The following is a 27,801-nucleotide window of genomic DNA, read 5'->3' on the forward strand; positions in this document are numbered from 1 at the left end:
ACCATCGCCATCAATCATCTATTGTACGCGGAGACACATCGTGGCATCGACAAATCCCAGTTGTCAAGAATGTTTAGCTCTAGAAAACCAGAACTATAGCTTCATCCGCTACAACGGGGGTGGATGATTGTCAGGAATTGGTTCATCGCCATTGATAATGGAAGAGACGGGGGCATGTGGTCTGGTTTTGGTGTAGAAGGCTGATGCTGGTTGTGGATGTTGTTACTCTTAGCTATATCTGAGATTTTGTTTGTAATCCCCTCATTCTTAAGAAAGATGTCAACCAGTACAATGAAGTGTATGAAAATGCATGAAGAAGTGTCAATATTTGCCTTTTATTGTTTATCACAGGGTGTTTTCTAGTTCTTTCGTGAGTGGCATTGACGTCAGTTCCATACTGAAGTACAAACAAAGCAAACAAGGCCCAGATGAAGATAATTATCCTCTCTGAGTGCTCTCAACAGCACCCAAATTTAGAGCGTCTGTGGATCCTTGTTTGTCAAAGCCTGAAGTGATTGTTTTTGTGTCCTTTTCCCTTCCCTTAGGGACTGATTAAAACTAAATTTGGACTTATTTAAGACACGTGGAGGCAGGTGCCACATCCAGAAATATCCATTAATTACCCAAACATAGATCGCTTACAGTTCACGACCTTCTCCGTTCGTCAAACGCGAGACCACACCGTGTGACTTGTTTTCCGATTATGAAATTAATACGGTGGCAGTGAATCATTTACGGGCGCGTGACTCAGTGACCAGCCAGCGGAACCGATGGGGAAATCAATACGGCAATTCACCCAGAAATTAGCAAATCATGAATGCTAATGAAAAAGAACAGCGTTATGGATCTGTGAGCCCTTCGGATTCCTGGATTTAATTGTGGTGGATGACGATGAAACGGGAACTCTGTGTTCATAATAGATGATATACGGGCTGGGAGGTTTATTTGATGGGGTAGAAAGAGTACATATACTTGTTAGTGGGATCATTGGCGGTGGCGTTTTTTCATCAAATGGCTTGACAATAAGGGAAAATAGAATATAACCTTTTACAAAAAGTTTGCTTTTGGGGTGTTGCTACAGTCCACAATATTCTCCTTTTAGATCTCCTCATTGTCCAGTGATGTTCGATAAATTCGATTTACTCTGACTTGCAACACAGGACTCTGATTATTGTGGCTTATTGCACTTTTATATTCGTTTTTTTTTTCCCAGGAACCAACCTGCCTGTGCCTGTTATTGCCTTCTCGCGGCTATTTTTTGTGTGTATTGGATTTCAACCACATAAAAGTCCATGATAGAAGTTCATGTAATTATCTTTTCTCTCACAGTGATGTTTAAATTGCAAAAAAAAGGTGATTTATTAAGATTGGAGTAAGGGATTTAAATCCCTTTACCCTAAAAGTGTTTATCGTTGGAAAATCCAACAGCATTATTTATTCAGTTATCCATTTCCTTTTGGAACGCTTTGATTTCCATGTGAGCCCAGAGTCTGACATGAACAAATACAAAGTAAAAATAGCACTGCTTATCTTTTAATATATTATATATGACAAGAGATTTATGAACAATGGCGCATCCAGGCATTCAGTAAAGAACATAAAGACCCTCCATCTCCCTCTCTGCCGCGATCGTCTGTTCCTTGTACTTTGTACTCCGCACCACATCTATCAGCTCTTTGTTATCTCGTCTGGAAAAAGAAACCTCTCCAACCAGATTTTGACTGAGTAATACATTTTTGAAATCATAGATTATTCGATATACCCTTTCTTTGTCATCCACCCCGCGCCACATGGAGATGGAAACATAAATTGCCTCCTTTGCTTGTAAAAAAAAAGAAGAAACCTATTCATGAAATCCAAGGCTGACCAAATGTGCCGTATTCTCCTCCTGTCACCTGTATTTCACATGGCAGATCTGAGAACAGCTCCGTCTTGAAGCCAAAATGTGAGAATTACATATCAAGTACTGTTAAATTGAAATACTTCGATGCAACAGAAAGAACACCATGTTCAGGCGTCTCCGCTGTGTGTGTGTGTAGACTTTTCATCAGGTTGCCTCGACTACCACTTTGTCACTTAACTGATGTCCAACAATAACCACAAGGACAGGTTTTTTTTTTTTGCCTCTTTGCCCAAAAAAAAGCAATTTAGAGAAAAACAAATAATGTAGACGAAAGCGAAATCATCCAAATGAACATCCTGCCAGTGGTCCTCTTTGGGAGTGACAGCACAAAGGGATGGCACACTGTATCTATATTCACCCTGGACCGCATACATAAAAATCACAATGATGCCGTTGGCATCACATCACACATCCAGTGTTTCCAGCAATCTGCCGAGGCTGATTGAGACCTTTTTAAATGCAGAGCTGGCAATTCCAGAGCTGTTGCAAAAAAAAAAAAAAAATTTAAAAAAAGTCACCAGCGTCCGTGTTGCGGCATGCAGACATTAGCATATTTCTGTCTGTGTTTGTGAGCGTCTCCGGAGCGGAGCCGAGGTGAGCAACAGCTTGCTGCAGTGCTGTCACCGTGCCAGCATTAGTGTGCATTATTTATCCGCCTGCAGACTGATTCAGAGAAGAAGGCATAACCATAGCAACCGGAGCAATGCAGCCACACACAGAGAGGAGAAGACGTCGGTTATACCGGCGGAATTCGTAACGTTCATCATATGTTTCCGCATTTTGGATCTCAATCAGAGAGAAATGAAGAGCTTTCTTGAAGCAGAGCGGTGTTTTCTCCCCCCCTCCCCCTCCTCTCCCTCCCCTCCCCTCGCTCCATCCAAACAAACAAGCAAAGAGAGAATTTCTCAAAGGTTGGTGATGTCACAAACGTCGATGTTTGCTGGCAGATCCACAAACACAAGGTTGCAACTGCAATCCACAACCCGAGACCTTCTCCTTTTTCTTTTCTTTTTCTCTCTCCATTCCACTACTGATTCCTGATTCAGAACACCGGCCGCGTTCGCTGGCGTAATCGATTACAGATACCGACTCTGGCCGTGTTTTCACTCAGCTCTCAGCTCAGAATAGCTTCGGCTACAAAAGGCTATAGCATCAAAAAAAAGATGGAAGAAGGAAGACCAGGATAGACGCACTTGAACATGAACACGTCTGTGTTTTTCTATTTTATTGGAGCCCAGGGGACGGGGATTGTCTGGTAGAGGGCCTGTGATGTTCACAAAGTGGGGCGAGTAGCAGGTCTATGACGAGAAAGCACCTCCTTTGAGGAAAGGTCTAGAAAATGTAGCTTTGCCTCGCTTTCAACTGGGAGAGTCCGACTGGTGGTCTTTGTTTGGCCCTTCATGCATGCAGTACCCACTGTGGAACCCTCTAAAGCTGTTTGCTGGATGGATGGACCATACCAAGGCTCCGTGTGTTGTGTGAGAAAGCCACCAGTGGTCTGGTGGTTAATTGCTGAGATCACTCTTCCGGCAAAACACCTGTCAGGATCAGGTGTGGATCTATTTCAGGATGCTCTCCATCATATTAACAGAGATGATCACAACGTCTATTGCACATAACAGGGAGAGCATCTCAGGTTCCTGTGACTGACAGCTTCCCTACTGGGGACCAGTCTGCATAAAACCCCGTTGTCACAATTTGTATTTATATATTCCACCGTTGTGTTTTTAGTCCACATGGAGGATGTAAGACAGTCCATTACTCAAAGAAAAAGGACAGCGCTTTAGTAACGATTTCTTTACGACGTTGTCGCCAATCTGTGTGTCAGAACGGTTTAAAATGAGCACGAGGAGCAGCAGCAGACGTACGAGAAATGAAATAAAAATGAAGTCAACAAATGGAGAGCGACGACAGCCGGAGAGAAGCAGAGATCAGAGATGTGGAAGCATCCGGTGTCCTACATCGACGGCGTGGAGTCTTTGTACAGAACTTTTTTACATGGAGCGGCGTAACATTTTAAAAGCTTTAATTTTGGTTGCGTAATGCGGAGAGTGGGTCTCTAACTGGAGTGTGGACGTGAGGGTCAGTCAAAATGTCTGAATGAGACAGTCTGAAGTGTTTGGACCGTCTCGCGGAGCTCTTATTCTGATTGTTTGTGGAATAAAAGGCTCCGTGTAAAAAGAAGACCGTTCCAAACGCTCCACTCTCCATAATGCCCTGCATTGAAGAGGTGAGGGACGAGCTCTCCTCTCCTAGATAGTGGTTTGGCTCTCCACTCATTACAAGAGCGGCGTGATCACTGTGGTTCAGCCTCGGCAGAAGACTGAGACCGGTAAACAAAGATGTGTCAGACACGCAAGTCATACTTCACCCCTAGTTCTGGCATAAAATCAGTTCAGGATCTCTGAATTACCCCGATGTCCCGCTCTAATGTAGCGAGGCCAGATGCAGAATTCTCTCAATAAGGACGAAGGAGTAGAAGTTTTATTTTGTATCTGGAAGCTCCCTTGTTTTGGCCAAACATTGGTCCACGCCAAATGCGATGGTTTGATTTATCACGCCGCACCTTCCCAGAGTCCATCTCCTCGAAGGGCTTTTTCACTCTAGTGTCTCATCGGGAGGGAGAGAGTGAGCAGCTGGGTTACTGCCAGTTTAATGTTGCATGAATTCAGTAATGGATGCTTGGCTGAAATGGTCCTGGACTGAAAAGGCAATTCTGACAAACAGACTTTTTTCTTTTCGTTTCAGTCCAGGAAGGGGGGGGAGGGGAGATGCTCTAGGGTATGCATCTCTGGAGGCACTTCATAAAAGCCCTGAAGTCACAAGAGGCAGCTTTCATCTATTGCTGACATGTGTCATTGTTTTACTTCTTCGACGTGTCTGCTGTTCCCTGTTTCTGTCACTTGCTGTTTGTAAACCTCCCCCCCCCCCCCCCCCCCCCCCTCCCTTTACTATATAGTAACAGCTGACAAGCATTCAGCGTCTGGGACACAGCGTTCAGCTCATACATGATGTATTTATTATAGGATGCTTTCACACATGAACTCCTTTACTTGAACTCTTTTGGACGCTGAGAAATATGGACTTTTGATTAGAGCCCGATTGATAAAGGATTTTGATGGCCGATACCGATACAAATGTTTGTTGATTTAAAAATCTGATATTCCGATATATCGGCCGATATTTTTTTTTTATTTCCAAAATGCGTAACAAAACATTAACAGATTTCCCTAACATTAATTATTTGTAGTTATTTATGGGTCTTCACTTAAATATGATAATGCAGTTTAAAAATAAACTTGTTTATTTTATTGTCACAACGGAACATCAAAATATATTAAAGTTCTGATGAATAAAATGTATAAAAATACAAACTTAAGATATTAAAGTCCTTTGAACAAAAACACAATAACAACAACAACCAAACACAAAGTAACCAGTATTAAAAGACTTGGTAAGCTTCATAAATATTACTTCCAACAAGACTGGAGACAAATTCTGTTAAGTTCTATAAGGGTGTTTCGTATTCATTTATCGGCCATTATAAATGCAGATACCGATAGTTTGGAAAATGCCTAATATCGGCCGATAATATCGGCCGGCCGATATATCGGTCGGGCTCTACTTATGATCCAGGTTCTTTATCAGGTCAAAACTCCAATCCTTAATAAAGAAGACACAACTTTTAGATTATTACATCTGTCTCTTTTACTTACTGTTTTAGTTAAACTGCTGTTTCTAAAATCCTCCATAAAACAAACATTAACTGTTGTTGTAAGTATCCAATGTGGTTCCATCCGTACCTGAAATCCACAGTAAGTTGGTTTTTAATCAGAACATATAGTTCCAAGAGAATTAAACCAGCTCGTATAATTGTCTTTATAGCCGTTTTCCCCCCCCGAATGTGAGAAAGCGTACCCTCCCAGACTTTTAATTAAATTGAGTTAAACAACGTACTGGATATGAATCACTCTGCATATAATATGAATCGTTACTCTGTCATCGCCGACTCTCGACTATTGATCTCATCGTAATTGCATTCCCCTCCGACTCCCCTCAGGAGTGAAGACGCTCAATTAGAGCGGACAGGTGACGTGTCGGGGCTGTGTAGCTCAATAAAGGACTCCTTCCACTGGGTAATTAAAAAGCATCGCATGTCCTCAATGAGCAAAATCAAGGCCTCTTCTATTTTCCTTTCGTTATCCATAAACCCTGCAGGAAGCAGGGGATGCTTTGACTTGATTTGCCGCTAATTGACCAGTTTAACTTCGATAGAAGTGTTGTTTTCCCACCAGCTGTGAGATTGGAATCGTCCTCCCAAGGATTTCCCTCTGGGTGGGACATTAGCTGCCAATTTTCCAATTGTGCTCGAGTTTGAAATGGGTGGACGCTGGGGCGTTTTGCCCGTAGCACAGTAACACACCCCCTGATAAAATGTCAAAGGTCACGGCAAGTGTGCTACCTTGCCCGAGGCATGTGTGATTGCTAAATGGTTTGGACTGATTGACGACCCTTTTTTCATTAAAAAAACAAAGATGAAGCAGCAACTTATGGGTAGATGGATCGCTCTGTCTTTGGCCTCCTCTCTTCTTCTTCATTACGTCGGAGGTGTGTTATTCCAAAATGGCAGTGTGAGCCAGAAAATTAAAGATTTGACCTTTGCCGCTCGAGGAACTCACCAGTGGAAATGATGAGGAACAGGCTTATCAGTAGGAGCCAGTGCAGAAACCCCCCTGTGGTTTTGCAAACTCAAGAAATGAAGTATTTTCTCCTTTTAATGTGTATCAGATTGTCCAAGAAGTAGGTTTCCTATCAATGTGGACACCAAGCAAGGTTTCATGAGACATGAAAGAATATATGCATAAACTCATAAATACAGGATTAACTCAATAAATAAATGACATGTAAATAAATAAAGCAGGATATACAGGTGTCAATCCAGGGACAAATAAATAAAACCCTTGTCACGACCGGGACTGTAACAACAGCTGACAGCCTCATGGCCGCTGGGACGTTACACCGCCAATGACCTCTGAGTGCTCGCCGGGCGCCCTATATGCATATACGTGACGAAGAAACGCACGCAGATACGACGGGAGATTATGAAACTAAATGAATATGTCAGGAAAGATGAGTTTCTGTTGGTATTTTAGTGAATATAGAGGGAGTCTGGCGGGGCAGGCTGTCCTGTCCTTTAGATTAGGCTGTCAAAACACGCGTCCAATTAAAGGATTCAGAAGGCCTGGGCCCCAGGACTTGGCATCGCTCCAAATGTGCTCTGCATGTGTGTGTACGTGTGTGTGTGTGTGTGTACGTGTGTGTGTGTGTGTGTGTGTGTGTGTGGAAAGGAGAGAGAGCAACTGTTTTATCTCCATTACCGCACATGTGGCTCTGTCCATGGTGCTGAATCACTGTAAACGATAGGCCTCCCAACCGTGTAATTTCATTCTCCCGTTCTATGTCTATATGCACGTGTTTGTGTCTACAAGCCTGCATTGTGGGTTGCTTGTTGATGCTTGTGTGTGTGTGTGTGAGTGTGTGTGAGTGTGTGTGTGTGTGTTAAATGCATAAATAGGGCACATAGCCAACGGTGCACCACAGCTGAAGTGGCCGTGGCTGTAGCTGTTTCCCTTAGCTCCCTCCCTGTCGCTAGTAATTAGGCTGATGGCCTGCGTGTGTGTGTGTGTGTGTGTGTGCACCCATATCATGTGCCTCTCTTTAACTTCAAGTTTTATCATCTCCTTCACCCTTCCCCTTCATCTTTTTTCTTTTCTTTTTTCAATCGTGACCAAGCAAAAAAAAAAAGCCCAAGTAAATAAACCAGCTGTAACGGTAGCTGTGGGGATCGATGACGTGACATCACACCGGGGTCTGGAATTAAAACTCACAGACTAAATATAGATTTGGCTCATTCGTGACTCGAGGCGTTTAAAGGAGATTAGCTTTTTCGGTGTTTCCTTCACAGTCTTGACTTTCCAAATGACAAGTTTGTCAGCCTCTGGATGGTCATTTGCAGAACTCCTGCAGCTGTTTGTTATTGTGGCGGACGTGTGGAGGTATTGAATAGCACCTTTATGATGTATGAGCGGCTCTGGCTTCAATGTTTAATGGAACAACAATGGGATTGTGAAGTGGACACATACCTGATGTTTCTGGCATTATCAGAGGGTTCTTCAATCATTTCTGGTGTGTTGGCATCGATACATTTTGGATTTTTGTGTCCAATTGCGGTTTAATTATGTTGACCATAAGCAAAATAATTCTGCATATACTCTCCCACTGATACTTCATAAGTCTGCATATGTCCTTTTATGGAGTAGCTTTTGCTGAAAACGCCAGTACCCATCTGTTATCCGAAATTATTTAATTGTTATTAAATTATGTATTCGTGACCCATTTTTAAGGATTTCTATCTTCAGCATGAGCCACTATTGACTAATGCATTGCTGGATTTTTGTATTTCATGGGATTGTTGACAACCTTTTAGATTTTCACATCGTATCAAATGATATGTTCAGGGTTTCGCCATTAATGCCACTAAATGCCTCTCTATGCGGTAAAATGTGACGTTTTCTAAAGGGAGTCTGGTCAAAACACTTTCCCCTTTCACCCATAAAATAAGATGCACCATCATCAGGATCTGATGGGTCGTCCACTATATTTGAAGCTTTCTTCTTCAAGAATCGGGGATGATGAAGTGTCCATTTTCACAGAGCCCTTTTGGTCACAGTGTGTGACTTAGTGTTCCACGGTGCGGTGGGCTTGCTGTGCCCGGGATGAAGATGAAGCACAGTGTCACCTGGATGTGCTCTCTCACTGCAGGATTTGAACCCGCTACTCGAAGTGTGAGTGAGTGACGAGGTGTGGATGGTCGGGAGATGTCCGGCTGTTGTTTCGGCGTCCTTTAAAACATAATAGTCCCACAATTACAACATGTGTTCCATTTAATGTTGAACGTAGCCCTTTCACTCACATTTCAAAAAAGCAGCAGAGTACAGCGCTAATGGCGCCATCGTGACTGCCGGCTTTCACCATAAATTGCACTGATCCGCGACGCCAGTTTGATCAATTTGACAAACCCTTTATTTTTTGTGACATCGTGACATCTTCGATGCACCTCCCGTTTGTGCGTTTCACCCCCAATCAAGATCCATTGAGCGCCTCTGAATGTCCTCGTTTGGTTCGGTGATGCTAATTGACGCGCGCTGATTTTGACATTTTGGGGACGGGAGCTTAATCTGACGGCGCCGAGCTGTTTTTACCACTCAGGATCGTGACGAGTTCATAAGAAAGACAAACACTCTTTTGCGTTTTGTGTGATGGAGAGCTCACAAACAGCATGGTCTTTCATCTGTTTTGTTATTATTACAAGTTAGAGACATTATGTTCCTGTTAAAACCACATTATCATACGAGTGTACAGCACAGGGAACTTCTTATTTTCAAGTCTTGAATGTCACTTGAAAATGTGGCCATTATCACAAAAAATAGAGCTGCACGTCCCCTGCTCCGCTGTGTAATATGCCCACAGAGTTTTATTCTCAACAACAATTCCCCCCTGTCTCAACTCAGACCTTTTCATTTGGCAATTATTCCACTGCTCGGCGCGCTCATACAAAGCACTCACAGCTTGTTTACATTGTGGGCTTTAATTGAAAAAGCGAGTTTTTTTCCGTGGAAGCGATCCAGGGACGAGCTCGGAGGAAGACGCGTCCCCTTTGCCAGAGTGTTCATACGGTGCTTTGGTGGGTCAGCGATGGAGTTTTAAAAACTCCGATATAGCTTTTTTTCAAGGCCACGTTGTTAAATCTATCGGCCGCCCTTGAACCACTTGAAGTGTCCGGTCGGCCCGAGTTTGTAGGGCTGGAAAAGACATCAAGCCAGAGGAGTTAATTGGTCCGTAGAGGGCATTGCTAAGAATGGAGGGAGCGAGTGGAAGAAACACAAACTAAAAGTGGGAAAGGGTCTGGGAAGGAATAACGAATGGACGTTTGAAAGCAAAGGGAAGGAGATGACAGACAGGTGGAGGAACTGGAGACGGCTCGGTGAAAAGACGGGAGACGGGGTTGTGGAAGATTGAGCGATCGGGTTGGAATGAAAGCAGCTGTGGAGGGAACTAAGGGGGGGAAATGAAAATGGATTGAATGGGGACACGAGGGGAGAAACAAAGGAGGAAAGATGAGCGATGGTAATCGAGAGGATGCGTGCGGAGGCTTCGACTGATGAGGACGGAGGAAGAGGGGAAGGAAAAGGCTTTCATGTCTCTTTTGGCGCCGCGATTGGAGAGAATGAATTATAGACGCGGGGTGGCGAGCAGCAGAATATTAACCTGACACTCATCCTGAATTCAGATTCAGATTCAGCCTCCAAACCGCCATCCTCACGCTGGCTTTTCAAACAAACCGGAGCGGAGGGCATTGTTGAAACCGTCTTGTCTGTTTCGTCTTAATCTTTAAGGCTTTTTCAGACAGCTTAAAGCCCACCGTGGAAAATATCTTCCAGGCATCCTTTCAATCAAATACTTCCCAAACAAAAAGGAGAAAGAACCACCTGCAATCAGCACACATCCCTGTTCTCACCACGGTTCTGTGGCATGTCGTTCCCGTCGACTTCCCCTGGCAGTGTTTGACACATTACTCCATTTCCTCCCAGGTCATGCATAATAAGTGCTCATTCACCAGCGAGGCTCACATCGGATACAGCATCCCCGCCGCCCTTTTTGTGGAACGCAGCTGGCAGTCGGACGCCGTGGCTGGCTGCCGTGGCATGGAAGCGGTGCCAGCGACGTAGGCGGAGAGTCACTTCACGAGTCCCCTTGATCGTTCCCGGGCCTCGGGGCTCGAGGCTTTGCTGAGACCTGCACTAGTTCCAATTAATTTCCATCGGGGGCGTCCTTGCCGGTGTCTTTGTCATGAGGCGGGAGACAAAGACAAGGAGGGCAGAGGACACGCCCACCGCCTCCGTCTCTTGGCAGCGACACTTTCACTCATGATTCCAGGGCGAAGAACAATCTCAAGATTATGAGTCGCCAGATGTGGAATTTGACAAACAGCCAGTCATTCTTATGATAATATATTATAATCCAGTAGCCTGATAATAAAACATACTCGTCATTGAGTTTGACTTGAATGTTGTGTTTGATTATATAAGTATATCTCATACCGCTTCGATGCTTTATTGTAGTTTGTACATTTAGCACCAATAACTTATCTTTATACCACTTTCCAGATATATGTTTTTGATTATTATGAGGGGACCTGATGTTTTATGTCCCACTACTTAACGTTTATTTGCTCTTTAATGTATCTTTTTCTAATTTCTGCCATCAAACCCTCCAGATATGAAACAGCTCCTACAGGCTTTTATTGAAATATGTCCCACAACACACCGCGTTGAGTTTGCTAAGGTTAATAGAGACATTCCTAGTCACTGAGAGCACAGATGTGTCACATCGACGACGATCTATGTGCGAACGCATCTGTATGGACAGCATTAAGCAGCCGGCGTTTACCGCGATCACAACAAGAGGCATGCAATGTGTCTGAGAGGGGGAAATAACGAGCCTGGGAAAAGGGAGTGAAGAACAACAATTTTCTGTTCCGCGCACACACCCAGTCAGTCAGCGAGGCAGCCAGCAAGTTAGCAAGCTAACAAAGCAGAGGGGAGCGTGGGTTTGTCATCCCTATGTTTCTGGAGCTCCACAACCGTAAATTAAACCCCTGGGAGGGAGAGAGAGCTGGGTAGGGGAGGGATAAAGAGTGGGAGAAAAAAAAAAGAAAAAGCAACAGAGCGGGTAAGAGAGTCGGGAAGAGAAAAGACGGAGGCTAGAGACCCAGCGGAGGCCCCGTAGACTGAACAAGAGAAGGAGTGGGAGGCAGCGGCCCCTCCCTTCCCCTCCACCCTCCCTGCCAACTGTGCAGCGCTGAAGGCTTTCATCATCTCTGACTTTCTTTTTTTTTTTCTGATTTTCAGATTCGAGATGCATCGCATCAGTGAGCGTGGATATTGTGGAGATCACACAGCCTGAGACAGATCATTTGTAAGGCTCGTGAGTTTCGCAATAGTTCGGGGGTGTAGAGATCAGAAAAAGAGGGAGATGAGCACGCCGTCCTTCCCGTGCATTTTTTTTTTTACCTCTCATATCACACGCGTAGGGCCACGATGTCAGCTTGTCAGTTAAAGTGTTATGAATTGAGTCGGTCATCGCACGCACACATGGACACTTACCTTCCCTCCCCCTCCCCCCCTGTGCAAAAGGCCTCCCACACCGGGAGTGTTAGGTATTGTTAGAGGAGATGCAGTCATCCATCATCCAGCCATCAAGGGAGAGACAGTGACAGGTTATAGATGGGCTCGCTCTCTCCCTCCCTTGTTTTATGCTTTCCTCTGGGGAGAGGACATGGGACAAGACGATGTCCTCCAATCAGCAGCCATCCTGCGATGAGCGCCACGGTAACTCAGCCCTGTCGTGCTGCATCTCACAGATCTTCTTTTTTTTTTGTAATTTTCTACCAATCATGAAGCATCCACAACTTGAAACCAGTTACCTTTTGGGATTTAAATCACAAGAATGACACAAGATTTAACCTCCCAGCATGCACCAGGTTCACAAGCAGTAGCCTTGAGGTAAAAACACGAAAGGCTCTCGCTAGACTGTTTGCTTTATTCACTAATGAAAGCAAAGTAATGCATGTTATCATTATGCATTTCTAATAGATGGAATGCTACACACGGGACCTTTAAGTTGAAAGTCAAGCCCTAATGACTTCCTGCCACCACAGCGCTGGGAGATTTTAACGTTGCTTTCTCCCCCGTCACTCGTCCTCCATCAATGGATGCAATCAACCCCCCCACCCCCCTGCAGGCCTTCCTGTGTCTCACTCAGAGCTGGCGACAGCTACTCCCACAAGGCCTTCTCCGATTGCTTGTGTTTGTTAAACACAATCACTCACCAGACCACTAACCGCAGCCCCTGTCAGACATGGATGCCCTTGTCGGAACTTTATCCACAATAAATGGAGAATAAACATACAAATAGAATACATAATTCGATAAAATATCCGTTGGATGTTGGAATTAATGAAGGAAAAACGTGGTAATAGATGACGAAAATATGTTGTATAGGTGGCAAAATGTCATATTTGATTCAATTTGCTGTGATTTTTCAGTACACCCTCAACTTTCTAATTGTAGTTTGATTGCACCTTACAAATACGTTTAAAAGAAGCTGACCAGAGGCTGGGAACATTAAAAATCGTCTCTCTCGTGGTCACCAGCCTTGATATGTGGTTTCCCTCCCACTGCTGCCGTCTGATGATGAGTCACATGGTGTCTCATCCCATAGTGGAGTTGTTATAGCACCACCGCCTTGGAGTGTTCTTCTTGGAGGGCTTCCCAAATAGCGGGAACTGGGACAGAATGTTGCTATCTCACCGTTGTACAGACGGAGATACCAATCTACATCGGAGATAAGAAATGTGAAAAATAGTATAAAAGGCCGATTTTGAGCTAGTTTAATTTCAGAAATAGCGCATGCATCCGTCTAAAAAGGAGGTATTATTATCCCTGATCTGCCGACTGTACCTTTTGATAACATTGGTTTCCTAGTGTAATGCCCTCCCCCTCCCCCGCTTCTTTTAAACCCAGCGGATTTATCCAAGCCACGTCCCAAAAACCCACTAATTTTGACCTGCCACCTCTTCTGCTATTCCAGTGCACCAAAACACAAAGCCCTCCTAATCTGCTTGTAGACGGCTGCACTATAGCGCTCACCAACGTGCAGGCATGTGGTCACGCATGTGAGCACATGTGTGTGTGTGTGTGTGTGTGTGTGTGCTCACAGATGAAGCGGCGGCGGCTCCAGTGTTCTTTGTATGAGAGCGGGCTCCAATGCCCAGGGCATCTGTTGACCCAGCTGGCATTTGCTGAGCTGTTGTAGTATGCCAGGTTAAGGACAACATTTATCCAGCATAAATTTGTGTTTGGGTTTGTGCATCAGAGAGAGAGGGAGAGGGAGGGGGAGATGGTTTGTGTGTGTGGGTGTTGATGTCAAGGGTAGTGTTTCTACATTTATTCTAAAGAGGTTTGAAAAAGACAAATGTGTCAGAATGTTCCGTAGCAGCTAAAATAGGTAAGAAATCACCTTGAAATGAATAATCCAGTTCTCTACTTCTCGTCACCTGGTTCTCTGCGAGGAACCCTTTTTTTTATTCCCTTATCTCCCATACATGAGCGCGATACCGGCGCCGCGTCGCCTGAGGTGCTCGGCAACTCGAAAAAAAACCCCAAATGCAAGAGAGACAGCGAGAGAGAAGAAGATACTCTTGTTTTGGAAAAAAAAGAAAAAAATCCTTCAGGCAATAACAAGCAGAAGTTTTCTTGGAAAGCAGTGGCAGCAAAATCTTGTCACACACAAAGTATAGCTACCTATAATAAAGAGGAATGAAGACAGTTGGGTTTTTTTGTTTTTTGTATCTCTTTTTTGTGGACTGTTGATGTTGATGATATACTATTTATTGTGGGCTGTCAGCGGGTGTCAAGGAAGTCAATTCCTCCCCAACCCTGTCTTCAAGAGCCCATCGATTTGCCGGTCGGCAAAGAGTGACGAAGGAGTGTAAAATCAAAACATACTTGTCTAAATGGCGGGGTGCGAGCCGGAGGGAGGGCAAACAATATCTTAAGGGGGAAAGGATGTCTTTTTCAGAAAAGAAGAAAAGCAGAAAAAAACACCTTGACTAGAAGATTGAATGTCCTGTTTCTAAAGCCCCGTTTGGACGTTAACACTAACGTGCACACATTGTGCACATATTTGAATATAGAGTACGTACGCCTTGAAGTCCACCCAATGATATTATGTCATCCATCTGTTTGTCAATCTGCAGCTTTAAGGGACAAGGAACCTGTGTGTGAAAGTTCCCTGTAGACCATATGTGCACAGCATGCTCCACGTATGTCCCACCATGTTGACACTTTGCGTTACCATAACACAGCCCCTGTGCGTCTGCTTAATGGTAGGGAAACCCCGTCGGCACCCCAAGTGGCAATGCACCTCTTTTTTTTTTACGCTCTGAAGCATGCAGATGATGCATTCAGGTCTGTCTGGTGAGATTAATCAGGCTCGCTGTAATTAGCATGTCTGAAAGGTTATTCCAAAACACTTCATTATACTCCGTTCGGAAGACAAATGAGTCATTAAAGCAAAAGACGGTATCCTTGAAATGGCACTGTTTTGCAATTCATGAAAACTGGAGTTCAGACGGGGTCGGTGTTTGTGTTGTGGATGCCGCGTTATTGTCAGGAGAAAGAGTTCAATATGACCAAATTTCAGTATCATTTTTTTTTTTGCTCCAACTGTCAGTATATCGTGACAGGAGTGTGCGACGGATAAGATCGGTTCCTCTGCCTCCTTTTTGTGTTCCTAATGGCGTTTGCTAGAAGAGGAAAACCAACCAATCACAGCCGAGGTCCCGAACCCAGCTGTCAATCACTGCTTCTGAACTCCGATCCAACTGTCAAACAAGGCGGCGCTGATCAAATATGGATCCAGATGCTGTTCCCACATTGCCAATGTCAGGCCTCGGATGTTTCCAGAATATCTGAGTGTACTGAGACGCTGTAAATGACAATAGATGCATAGAAATAAGCCAGATAATTGTGGTTCAGCCTCAGGAGATGAAGACGTCTTGTAGATTTTGCATCAAGCTGTATGTGCGTGACCGTCCCTCCTATGGAATGGAGGTGGAAAGCCAGGCGCTGCCTTTCTTCCCCCAGAACAAATGCTCCCTTCCCGACTCCACGACTGCAAACAAACCCCATCGTGTACGGCGGTTGTAGCAACCGTAATCACATCAGGTGGCGCCGCATAAAGCCGGTCAACGCGACGCCGGTGAGGGATGGGGAAACGCGCGCGGCTGCTAAATGAAATCAATAAGATAATCGATACGTGGGGGCTGGAAGAAGAGGATTACCAAGAGCTGGAGGAAACACTCAGTGGGCCATTCACTCATCTTGATGAAAGGCCCCCAGCTCGGTGCTTTGACGTGGGCCAGCGTGCCGTGGGTCGACACCGGATTCCGGGTCAATTATGAGTTGAGATCCTTTTAATTACTCCACAATCGGCCTCCTAGACGAGGTTTGAAATATTTCCTCCACTTTCGCCCACGTTTTAACTCCAAGTATGTAATAAAGCTCTGTCCTACTCCAGCTTTTCGTTTAGTTGTCAAAAAAAAAAGTACTTCCCTTCATGGATGTAATTACATTTACACATTGAAAGGTATATAAAACAAGCCTGCTGCGTTTCCCCGTCTTGTAAAACACTCCATTGCATTCAAGCTAACGCCAAACTCAATCAGCGGCGCCGATTCCGAGCACAACATTACAGAACGGGTGGTTTTCCATACAGCGACTGTTGTGGCTCCACGAGGAACATCACCGCTAATAAAAGCCAACCACTGAGACTTATAGGCCAAGTGCTTTTGCAGCGGATGGACTAATAATAATATCTGGGAGTAACACCAAGAAACCTCCGGGGACACAGCCAGATAATCACTACTGCACACACCCATGGGCGGAGGTTGCCGCAGAGTTTCGGAGTGCAGGACTACTGGCAGCTCCTCAGTGCAACACATGGGACTTTCATCAAAGCTAACATCAAAGGCTAATACCCACGCTGAAAAGCTTTTAGGGATTTTTTACAAAAACCAAAACAAGAGCAGACATACTGAATCTGACCCGCGGGAGTCAGATAAAAGCTAGCCACTGAGGCTTTAGTGCGAATTAAAGGGGAAGACTGGCCTGTAATGAATCCAAATTGGAGCAAAAACCCCAACTATTTGGTTAGGATTAGGCAACTAAACAACTTGGTTAGGTTTGGTAGAAAAACATGACGGTTTTGCAAGAGTCTCTTCTCCCGATGTGGATTTCCAAGGACTCATTTGAAATGTATTTGTGATGCATCAAAAGATAATCCATGACAAATTCCCCCCCTTGGAAAATAATCCACATGCATGGCTGTGTGGCAGTTAAAACCTGAGGAAAAAAAGCAGGTAGCACAAAAGCAAGGCATAATGTTAGCAGTGGGTGTTCAAGTTGTAATGGGAGTTCCAACTGATGACTAACCAGCCGAGCCATCCACAGGTTCACCTTCTTTTTTTTCTTTCTTTAGGGAAATAATCCTCCGGGGATAGAAAGCTTCCAAACACAGAACACAAACTATTACCCGTACCCTGCAGATTAAACCAAAGCGGGACCATCGAGAGCTCCACCAAAGGTGTGCGGATGATGTTATCGCTGCTGGAAGTGTTGCATCAACTGCCAGCTCCTCGGGGGGGGGACTATCACATGAACTACAGCAGGCCTGCCCGTGCCCAGTGTGTAAAAGAGGCTGCTGTGCTGCTAACAGCTTTTATTCCCCATCTCATTAATGATCATTCAGGTTATCCAGCGCACCTGACAGACGCCCATATCCACCGGATTCAAGCAGATGTCGAAATGTTCTGGAGATCTACGATCTGATCGAAAATCGCTCCACTCTGCTGCACAACAGATGGCAATTTTCTGTTTTTCCCCATTAAATGTGAACTATAGATAACCCATAGCAGCATCAGGATGCAATGTGTTCTGATCTCAAATTTGGATTCTTGTTGTGGAGCCACAGATGTCAGCCATCTTGGATTTTGATTTTTCATCCAACCAAAAAGGAAATCTGTGTTTATGTTGAACAGCCAGGAATGCAGCAATAATCTAAATATGTCATTTTCTGCCCGGGGTACCAAAGAATCAGTGATGAAAATATGATAATGCAAAAACCTCCACAGTAACGAAATAACATCAATTCGACCTCATTTTAAAATATGTTCCACATGACAAAAGGCAACTCAACCCAGTCCAATGCAATGAAAATTCCTAAAAGCAAAAACATTGTTTTTCACTCAACCTCAACCACACTTTATTTAACAAAATAGAAGCAGGTCAAATATCGCAAAGCATATAAATGTAACTTTGAAACACAGCGTTTTTTTGTTGTTGTTGTTGTTGAAAATTATGACAAATCATCAGTGGGCTGTGGCACAGTAATACTCCACAGAAGAGACAGTTACCCCAAACCCCCCGCCGCCGCCGCCCCCCCGTTGTGATTGGACAGAAAAGCGGGGGAACGGGGAGTTGAGTGGGGATCAAGGTGACTGGACAAGGGGGAGGTGATGATGAGGAGTCTTTGTCACAGATCTGCTGAGATGTTAGTCGCCAAGGTCAAGCTGCGCATGGTTACCTGGCGGTAATGGGGGGGGGGGGGGGGGAGGGTGGGAGGGAGGGAGGGGGGAGGCAGCAGGGGGAACACACACATGCAACTCTCACTTTCTCCCATTCGTCCTCACTCAAAATCACACGGGGTGCGGGGCAGGCAGACAGAGAAAGCAGGGGAAAGTGATTCAGCACCATGGACAGCGCCAGTCTGTTTACTGGGGGGGAGATACCGTCGGCCTACGAGCTGCAGGGAGAGGGGGGAGGGTGAGGGGGAGTTAGAGGGTGTAAGCCCATCTCACATCAACTCTGTACACTCTACATCATGGCCATGGCATTTAAGAATTGCTGCTGAAATCCTGCCTAAATCAGGCGTCTTAGGGTGGGTCTCTAACAGAAAATAAATAAAAAAAACTGCTGAAATATATTAGAATTACAAAGAAAAGAGGGAGAAAAATCTGTTTTTGAGAATTTGTTGAAGAACCCCAAAATCCACACTCAGGTAAAGCAGTACAGGCTAAGCAGCTGAGCTCTGCAAAACAGGTATTCAGTCATGGCGTTTGTTTTTATGAGCCCACAAAAACCATGCGACCCCCCAAGTTCAAAATGCTGAATTGGAAAAAAAGGCATCTTGCATTGTCAAGTTTTTTTTTGTTGTTGGTGTTGTTTTTTTCCCGTTATCCCCTCAATGAAGTCTGCTGTGTCTCTATGGACTGGCCACATGCTGAGTTCCCTCCATTATAGCATGGCCCCTCACCCTGAATTAGCCTATTTCAAGCACAATTTGTCGTAAATACAGTGAGTTTCAGTTCTCTTATTTGGACAAGATTAGATGGCTTTACAAAAGCTCACAATATGATGAAAGTGGATCATAGCATAAGCTTTTTTTTTTGGTGGAGGAATACTTCTTTTTCTGACATTAAAAAAAGCATTCTACTCTATATCAGTCTACCTGCGCTGTTTACATAGATCGAATTATACCTAGCTAAATTGAAAACACGTCTTTGCTCAGTTGTTGAAAAAATATGATGGTATAAACCCCCCATTTAAATGACTTCTTTTTTTTTCTTTTTTCTTTTTTTTCTTCTTCCTCTCACCCAAAGCAGGCTATATTCATTGACACACAAAACCACGGAACTGTTATTTTAGCTACATTAACTTTGCAGCATAAGCATCTGAGTGACGTTAATTGGTCATGCTCATCTGCATGTCTGAATATCTGAAAGTCAACAATTGGCACACCATAAAATAACACAGTTTACATTCATAAAGGAGATGATGACTGCGCAGACATGGATTTAATCTGCACCATCTAGTACGGTATAAATAACCCCAATATTTATCGACAATCAAATGATAACAAACAGAAAAAAGAACATGCACTGACAGCTTCACTTCCATCCCCCCCGATAGTCATCGTGTTTTTCTTCACTCTTCCCTCCCAACAAGTTTAAAACAACAAATACAAATCCTAACTGCAGGTTCACAAAAAATAGAGAAATGGCACTTTGTAATAGTCATATATAATTCTTAATATCTATATATCGTCGTCGTATTTATAGAACATGAAAGGGTCGAGTTTGCTTCTTCGTTATGGTGGTTATGGTGTGTGCGTGTGTGTGTGTGTTGAAACCATGCGAAATATCATCATGCAGATTATGATACATCGGTCCGAGTATTTACATTTACATTCATGCGTTCGTGCACCATTCCCTGGGTCCTCGCTCTCTCTCTCTCTCTCTCTCTCTCTCTCTCTCTCTCTCTCGCTCTCTCGCACACACACGCCCTCTCCCTCGCTCCTTTTTCTCCCTCTTTTCTGTCTCATACAGATCCGTAGTCCGATTGCGGCAAATAGCAGAACTGGGAGGAGGAGGGAGGAGGGAGGGTGTATTTTTTTTTTTTTTTTTTTTTTTTTTTCCTTTTAAGCCAGGGGGGCTTGGCATATACATATATTACAGAGTGGGGCCTGCGCAACAGCAGCAACAGCAGCAGCAGCAGGCTGACTTACTTGGTTCAACTGGAGAAAACAAGACATAAACAAGTCTGTGACGCACACACGCGGGGTGATTTCAGTCATGTATGCGCGTCAGTCCGTCTGTGAACTGTTTGTAATCCGGTGAAGGGTTTGAGAAGCACAGCAGAGTCCCCCTCCCTCCATCCCTCCCTCCCCCCCGCCGCTTTTACGCGTCGTTCGTCGTGGAGAGGTGCGTGCTGCAGTCGAAGCCCCGGTGCGCGCCCCCGTCCGCGTGATAAGGCCCGCTGTGCCAGTACGACGAGTCGCACACTGTCTGCAAGGAGTTGATCTCCGAGGCGGACGAGTTGCCGTCCCTCCGCTTTGAGCGCTTCCGGTTGCGCAAGATAAACACCAGCATCCCCACGACGGTGAACGCGGACGTGACGAACACCAGCAGCAGCCCGGGCACGAGCACCGAGATGGAGACCCGGTTCGGCTCCAGATAGGAGTTCGAGCGCGTCCCCGCGTCCAGGGTGAACGTGCTGTTTTTGGACAGGGGCGTCGGGGAGACTTTGTCGTAGAGTTTGGCACACATGAGGTCGTTCCGGACGTAGCGGAAATCCCGCTTCCAGAACTCTTCGGGCGACTCGCACTTGAGGTCGCTCACGATGACGTCGGGCCCGAGCTTCTCCGTCCACTGCTTGAAGGGCACGATGTTGCACGAGCAATCCCACGGGTTCCCGTGCAAATCGATCTGTATGATTGAGCTGAGTTGATCGAGCACCCCCGCCACGGTGAGATAGGGGAAATAATTATTATGCAGGCTGATTTTGGATAAAGAAATCCCAAGGAAAGCATCCACGGGTAAAGCCTTCAGCAGGTTGTTGTTGAGGAAGAGCACCCTCAGGTTCGGCATGGGGCCGAACGCGCCCGCCACGATCAGCTGGATGTCGTTGTATTCCAAACTGAGGTATTCCAGGTTGACGAGGCCCGCGAACATCTCCGCCATCAGCGTATCCAGATAGTTCTTATCCATGTAGAGCCAGCGCAGCTCGCTCTGGTTCAGGAACGTGCTGTTGTCGATCACCTTGATGTTGTTGCCGCCCAGGTCCAGCAGGTTGAGGCTGCCGTAGCCGAGCAGCTGGTTCTTCTTCACCGCGTGGATGTTGTTGTCGCGCATGTTGAGCTCGTGCGCGCCCAGCGGCTTGGGCTTCAGGCTGGCCAGGCTCTCGATCTTCTTGCCCTCGCAGTTGACCCCCAGGCCCTGTCTGGAGCCGACCAGCTTGCAGTTGCAGGGCTGCGGGCACGTCATGTTGTGCAGCTGCTCCACGTCCCCGTTCACACCTGTGCCCCCCGGCGTGGGCTTCGTCTTCAGCTGCCAGTTCTCACGAGACTTGGAGCGGCTCTTGGGCCCGTGGGCGCCAGGCGTCGGGGCCCCGCCGTTGACTCTGCCGGGCTTGTAAGGCGTGGGACGCGGCTCGCGGGTCTCCGAGGTCTCCTCCTGGGTGGGAGGGGCCACCAGGCTGGTGTCCACGCCGCCGCTCTGTGAAGGGCACATATCCGCCTCTGACGTCTCGTTCAAGTCGCTGCCTTGCAGCCTGGTGGGCGCCTCGCACACCACCCCCCCAATCAGCGCGTTATGCGGTATGTTCTCCAGCCATTCCTTCAGAGACACCAGCTCGCAGTTACAGTCCCACGGGTTGTCCTCCAGCAACACCTCCGCAATGCCCGGTATCTGCTCGAGGACCCCCTCATAAGGCAACGTTTTGATTCGGTTCCCCCGCAGGTCGAGATGCGTAATGGGCACATGTTGGAACACGTTAATAGGTAGCGCGCTGATGAGGTTGTCGTTAAGTATCAACACTTCAAGTTTATTTAGGTCCCTGAAAACGGCGGGGTCAATATCCCTCAATAGGTTGAAATCAGCTTGGAGGTATTCCAAGTCGTCCAACCCCAGGAACGTGCTCTTCCTGAATGACCGTATCTTATTGTTATTGATGTGCAGCCGCTTCACCAGCTGCAGTCCCAGGAAGGCGCCGGGCACGATGTCGTGCAGCCCGTTGTTCTCCAAATGCAGGCTCACGGCGTTGTAAAAGTTGGCGAACTCGTTGGGAAATAGCCGGGAGAGCGAATTCCCGTGCAACAGCAAGTGGTAGAACTGCGAGCTGGGGCCGGTGAGGTGCTGCAGAGTGGTGAAGCTCTTTTTTTCGCAGTCTATGTGCAGATCTCCCTCTACATCGTTGCAGGAGCATATCTGCTCCTTACAGACGTCCCTTGTAACATTCCCACCAGCAACACAAAGAGCCGCATTCAGCAGAACAATCCAAAGCAGCATTTTTCAACGTGAACAATTCATCCCCGGTTTCAAGACATATGAGCTCCGAAATTCAGTCCACATCGATAAGAAGAAAAAAAAATGGAGATATAGACATTGAGGGGTGGGGGGGGGGGGGAGAGGGAGAATAAGGCAGTCTTTTATAACGGATCCATGCTGCGTCTAACCTGCACTTGTGTCCAGACTTCCAGTTTGCAAAACGACCACATAAAAAACGTCTCTTTCACATCGAGCGGATCCTCCGAGCCTCCGCGCGTTTATGGGAATGAAAGGCGGCGAGCGGCAGTAGAGTCCAGCGCATCTTTTGCCCGCGTTCGGTTCGTTTTCACACTGACCTTGGCAGGGGGGGAAATGATCAAAATCCGCGGCTTCTCCTCCTCCTCCAGCCGTGCTGCGTGTTGCGGCGTCGGGAGCTGTCCCCTCTCCCTCGGTGCTGAAATCACACCCTGCGCTGGAGCTTTGGAGGCGATCGCACCGCTGCGAAATACCCGCATCCCCACTCACATCCTTCGGCGTCCTGCCTCGCTCCTTCTTTTTTTTTTACCCCCCCTCCACTCTTTCGTTTGCGATTTGGGGGGGAATCACACAAAGAGGAACGCGCAGACAGTGTTCATCGTAGCGCGGTGCTCTAAGAATAATCTGACACCCTCTACTGAGCTGTAATGGCAAGAAAAAAAGAAAAAAAAATCCGACTGACTGAGAGAATGCTGAGATGAGAAGGGGAAATCAATCCACATATAGGAGCCAGATTTCTCCCTTTTTGTTACTTTAAAGGGTTCTCTGTGTGTATTATTCCCCTTTAGTATCGCAAAAAGACGCACCAAAGACGACGCTACCGTAAAAATCGTGTTTCGCAGTTTTAAAGCTCGCAGCTCCGCGGTAAAAGTGTCCAAGTCGGCGTCGTCGAAAACACTGGTGAGAATTCACATCGGGCTCGTGATCCCTCTGTTCACTGCCTTGAATCTCTCCCCCCCATCCTTAAAGGATAACCGGCATTACTTTAGCGGATTCTGCCTCCATATGTGAGCCTGCACTGTTTAAGCCTCGACTTTCGCCCCTTGCTTTGGAAACACTGTTGAATGCGGTAAAAACAATAATCCGCTACAGGCATGCCTCACTCCTGCAAAAAAAAAAAAAAAGAAGAAGAAGAGAAAAAAAAAAACAGTTGACTATACAACAAACGATGCGTCAGTGGCGCCCTATATGCGCATGTGTGCGTGACGGGTTTTCTTTTTTTCTTCTCCTCAATATAAAATCCTTTTGCAAAAATAGAACTACAACTGTAAGAAGTGTTTTCAACACATCTCGTCTGCTATTGATCTGTATTATACTCCATTACTGTGTGAGGGTATTACATCAGCTGGAGCAGAGTTTAGGTAGTTATACCTCCTCCTCCTCCCTCTCCTCCTCCTCCTTCTGCAGTGTTAGAATTAAGAGCAGGACAGAACACGGGATGCTTAGCTGCTCTCTCTCTGACATTGTATTTATGTATTTATTTCTGCAGGGAAACAACACGCTTGCAAAAGTGCAATAAGAGACCGATCTAAGGGCGTCAGGAGATTTGAGCTGGAGCATTAGCAGCAAGTTCAATAAGCAAAACATCATTAGGACCACCTACATGCGGCTGTAAAGCATTCCCATTATGGTCCATTGACGGGTTATGAATCCTCCCGACCCACCCGCCTGCCTGTCTGCTGTTTTTGCTGTTGCTTGTCAACCAGCCTGCCTACCTGTTGGCTCCTCTTTTATTTTAAATATGCAAATTTGTCACTTTGTCTTTATATTGAATAGTATTAAACAGCGCACATTATATATGTGGTTTATTATATTGTTCACGTGGGAGGTAGAGGTGTCAAAAGTGCACACGTTCTACTCAAGTAGAAGTACACAGCCTCAGGTAAAGGTAGAAACTTCTTGACTCAAGTAAAATTAAAAAAAAGTACAGGCTCTGAAATTAACTCAAAGTATAAAGTATTATATCCCTATAAGGATATTCATACTGGCTGTTTTTTTATTATTTTTTTTATTTCCCCCTGCAAGGCTTACTGAATCATCGTCATATTAATAAGAAAAAAGATAATTCCCCTCAAATGCATTAAAGTTAAGTGATGAGCCTGTTTTGAAAATGATTGAAAGTATATATGTGTTTTAAAATGTAGGAAGTAAAGGTATAAAGTTGTCAAATTAGGGAACATTCTACTTCAGTACAGTCATGAAGGATTGGTACTTTGTTACTTCCCACCTCTGATGACATACAGACTTAAGGGCTAAAACCACATGAGAGTGTAACTAAGTACTTTTACCTTTCAGAGTATACTCTATTTCATACTTTGAAATGTTTCCGAGTGGAAGTTCGGAGAGACTTTGTTGTACTTCCCCCTCCACTACAGCTTTAGTTATTTATTTTTAGTTATATATTATTTTCTTCTTATTATTATTTCTATTTATTATTTAATTTAAATGTCTTTTATTATTATTATTCAGATTGTTTTTGCATTATTAACACAAAACATAATCAACAAAAATCGGATGGATTTTTAAAATTAAAGCACAGCAGTGTATGGATTTTAAATATGTATTATTTATGAATGAGCTCCACCACACCAGCTGCAAACTGGAGATGCTTCCACATGAATGTATCATTAAAATCCAGTTAGATAATATATATTGTTCTTTCTGCAATGATGAGTACTTTTACTTTTGGAACTTTACTTTTAAGTCAAGTTTGCTGCTTATTTTGTGCTTTTATTCGAGTATTTCCACATTGTATTGGGCCTATTGGGGTGTTTGAAATGGAACCATTGAATGGTTCAGATTTGTGTATTATTTGTGATTATTCTCTTCTTTTTAACATCCATCGGCTTAATAAAGCCACTCTGATAGAATTATCTCAAAGACGGAGCACGACTTGTCAATAACAATATCGCCTTGTGGAGTGCGACAATTGGGATAGTTTAATCGTGATTGCTTTTTCGAGTGCTTTTTGTAATCGTTTGCGTGGTGCAGTCGCCATAGAGACCAACCACCAGTATAAAGCTGATCAATAGCATTCAATCAGGCGGCAGCGAGGACTACTTGGCAATTACCTCTCCCATTCCGGCACTCGGATCTGGCGGATATTTCCAAATGGCACCACAATGTTCCACGGCTGATGCATTTTTATTTATTTTTTTTGTGGAGGAAAATCTGCTTGACCTTCCCTCTGGAGTGTATATATTTAGAGGCTTATTTTTCTTCTTTCTCAAACGATTAAGACGTTCGCTGAGCACATGACCCGGCTTTGCAACCAGGATAGAAACAACAAACCTCGCCGCTTTAATCCAAACCTCTCCATTTAGCCGCTCCCGGCAAATCGTCTCATCAAACGGCAAATAAGAACGTTTCCCTCTCCTCCCACTGAGGCTTTTTATTGTTTTATTTTGGGGAGTGGTGGGAAGCAAACACGGGCCGCATCAGCTCCGCATGTGCACGCTCCGTTTTTTAAAGCCAGAGCTTGATGTTTAGAGAGACTGAAATACTCCACGGGTAATTAGGGAAAGGTCAGGAGCAATCTTAAGCGTGTTTTCACATCAGCATCTTAAGCTCAGTGTGCACCAAGGCATGGGCCGATTGTGCTGACTCATGAATCGGGAGTAAATCGCGTTTGATCAGCAAGTAGATTCGGTGACCTGGAAGCAGGCAGGGTTATCTTTTAAGTGTTATCTGATATCCTGCCAAACTTCTTTTTTTTTCATTTTCCCATTACTGACTGGCTGAAAGGGAATTCTTTATAAAAAAAGCCTTTTTATTTCTCAAGAACTACACTCTGATATCCCTCTTTGTGGAATTCATTATGCAGCAGATGTGTCATGTGCAGAAAAAGATGGGTCAAGTGCCGACTGGACGTCGATGCAGCTATCGGCGGCGGCACGGGTCCCGATATATCGAGCCGGCGACGCCGGATGGAGAATCAGCACAATGTCCGACTAGAAATCTATACACATCCATCCGCAAACTCCATCCAACCCCTTTCCTGCTTCTTAGCGTCGACACAAGTCACAGCTGAGGATCTGGCGGGGCAGAGAGGAAAAATGCGTATGCTGTGACCTGATTCAGCAAAAGAAAGCAGGCGTTCACTTCAAGGGATTCATGTGGAAAATCCACTTGACTGAAAGGAGAACAATTTAATGATTTTTTTTACAATTATTCAATATGCTAGTGAGATTAAATTGTATTTGTGAAACTTAAAAAAGAAGAAAACTTGCAGGGGATGGAGAAATCCAAATCCATCAATGCTTTACTTTGCGATCTAAAGGCCCCTACACACCGCCCAGACGTCCAACTGCCTTATCCGACCACTCTCCGCCCACTCTGTTGCCTCTCGTCTGACGCGTTCGGCAGAAAAGTTGCGTTGTACACACCGCTTCGACGTGCTTCCGACAGCACAGCAGCGTGTACGTTCTGCGCTTGCGCGAGATGCAATAAGCCTCCTTAACAGCGGGTGGCGCTAGTCTCGTGCCAGTACTCCAAAACAGGAAAACAGGAAATGACGGAACGGAGTGCAGATAAAAACAATGCACACACGTCTTGGTTCAGTATTCGTTCGACTCGAGAAGACCTTTGTGGACTAAATACTTGGCATTTCTGGAAAGATGACTCTGGCTAGGGTGACACTCGCGTTGTGTGCTCTCGGGCTCATTATTTTACGAAGACGTCGTCTCAGTAGGGAACGAGTAATACGGAGTTTACCATCGTCACTTCCGCCCCGCCCACACACCGCCATTGGATACTCTGATTCGCTAGCACACCGCCAATCAGAGTATCCAATGGCTCAGACGTCCAACAGCCCACCTCCTCAGACTTCGCATGCTCAGTCTGATCAGACAACGTCCGCGCGGCTCCGAAAGCTTCCGACGCAGCTGTACACACCAAACATGTGTTCCCGACCTCGTCCGAGCCTCTCCAAACGCTTCAGATGTCCAACGGTTGGGCCGGTGTGTTCCTGCCTTAAGACGTAATACGATTTTATCGTCCGATCAGACGAGATGCATTCAATGATGCGTTCAAAATCAGTAATTCCTGCTCCTTTATCGCTGCCTACAAATCAGGACTTATTTGACCTCAAACTTGCAAGACATAACTGGCCTTATTATGATGCTTCACAAGAAACTATCAATATTTCCTCCACATGTCACAAGAAACCAGTGATGAGTTCAAGATGTCTGCTCTTTTTCCCTCCTCCTGTTTTACGTCTGCCAAACATTTACATACACAAGCCCGGCCTGTGTCTTGTTTGTGGGACCTCGCTTTATTTTAGTCAGCAAGTGATGTGTTTGCCTTTGAAGGCTTTTTAAGGGGTCTGGCAATGATGCTGATTCAGTCTTTTTACCTA

General features: G+C 45.4%; 1 protein-coding gene across 1 annotated transcript; it reads right to left on the reverse strand.

The window, feature by feature from the left end:
• Positions 1–19,196: 19,196 nt before the first annotated feature.
• Positions 19,197–22,502, reverse strand: slitrk1 (SLIT and NTRK like family member 1). The gene has a single exon (XM_084004078.1). It carries the CDS (start codon positions 22,428–22,430, stop codon positions 20,322–20,324), a length of 2,109 nt encoding a protein of 702 aa, XP_083860204.1. The 5' UTR covers positions 22,431–22,502; the 3' UTR covers positions 19,197–20,321.
• Between the last annotated feature and the right edge of the window lie 5,299 nt (positions 22,503–27,801).

The sequence above is a fragment of the Eutrigla gurnardus genome, assembly GCF_963514095.1.
Source record: "Eutrigla gurnardus genome assembly, chromosome: 24".
Classification (NCBI taxonomy): Eukaryota; Metazoa; Chordata; class Actinopteri; order Perciformes; family Triglidae; genus Eutrigla; species Eutrigla gurnardus.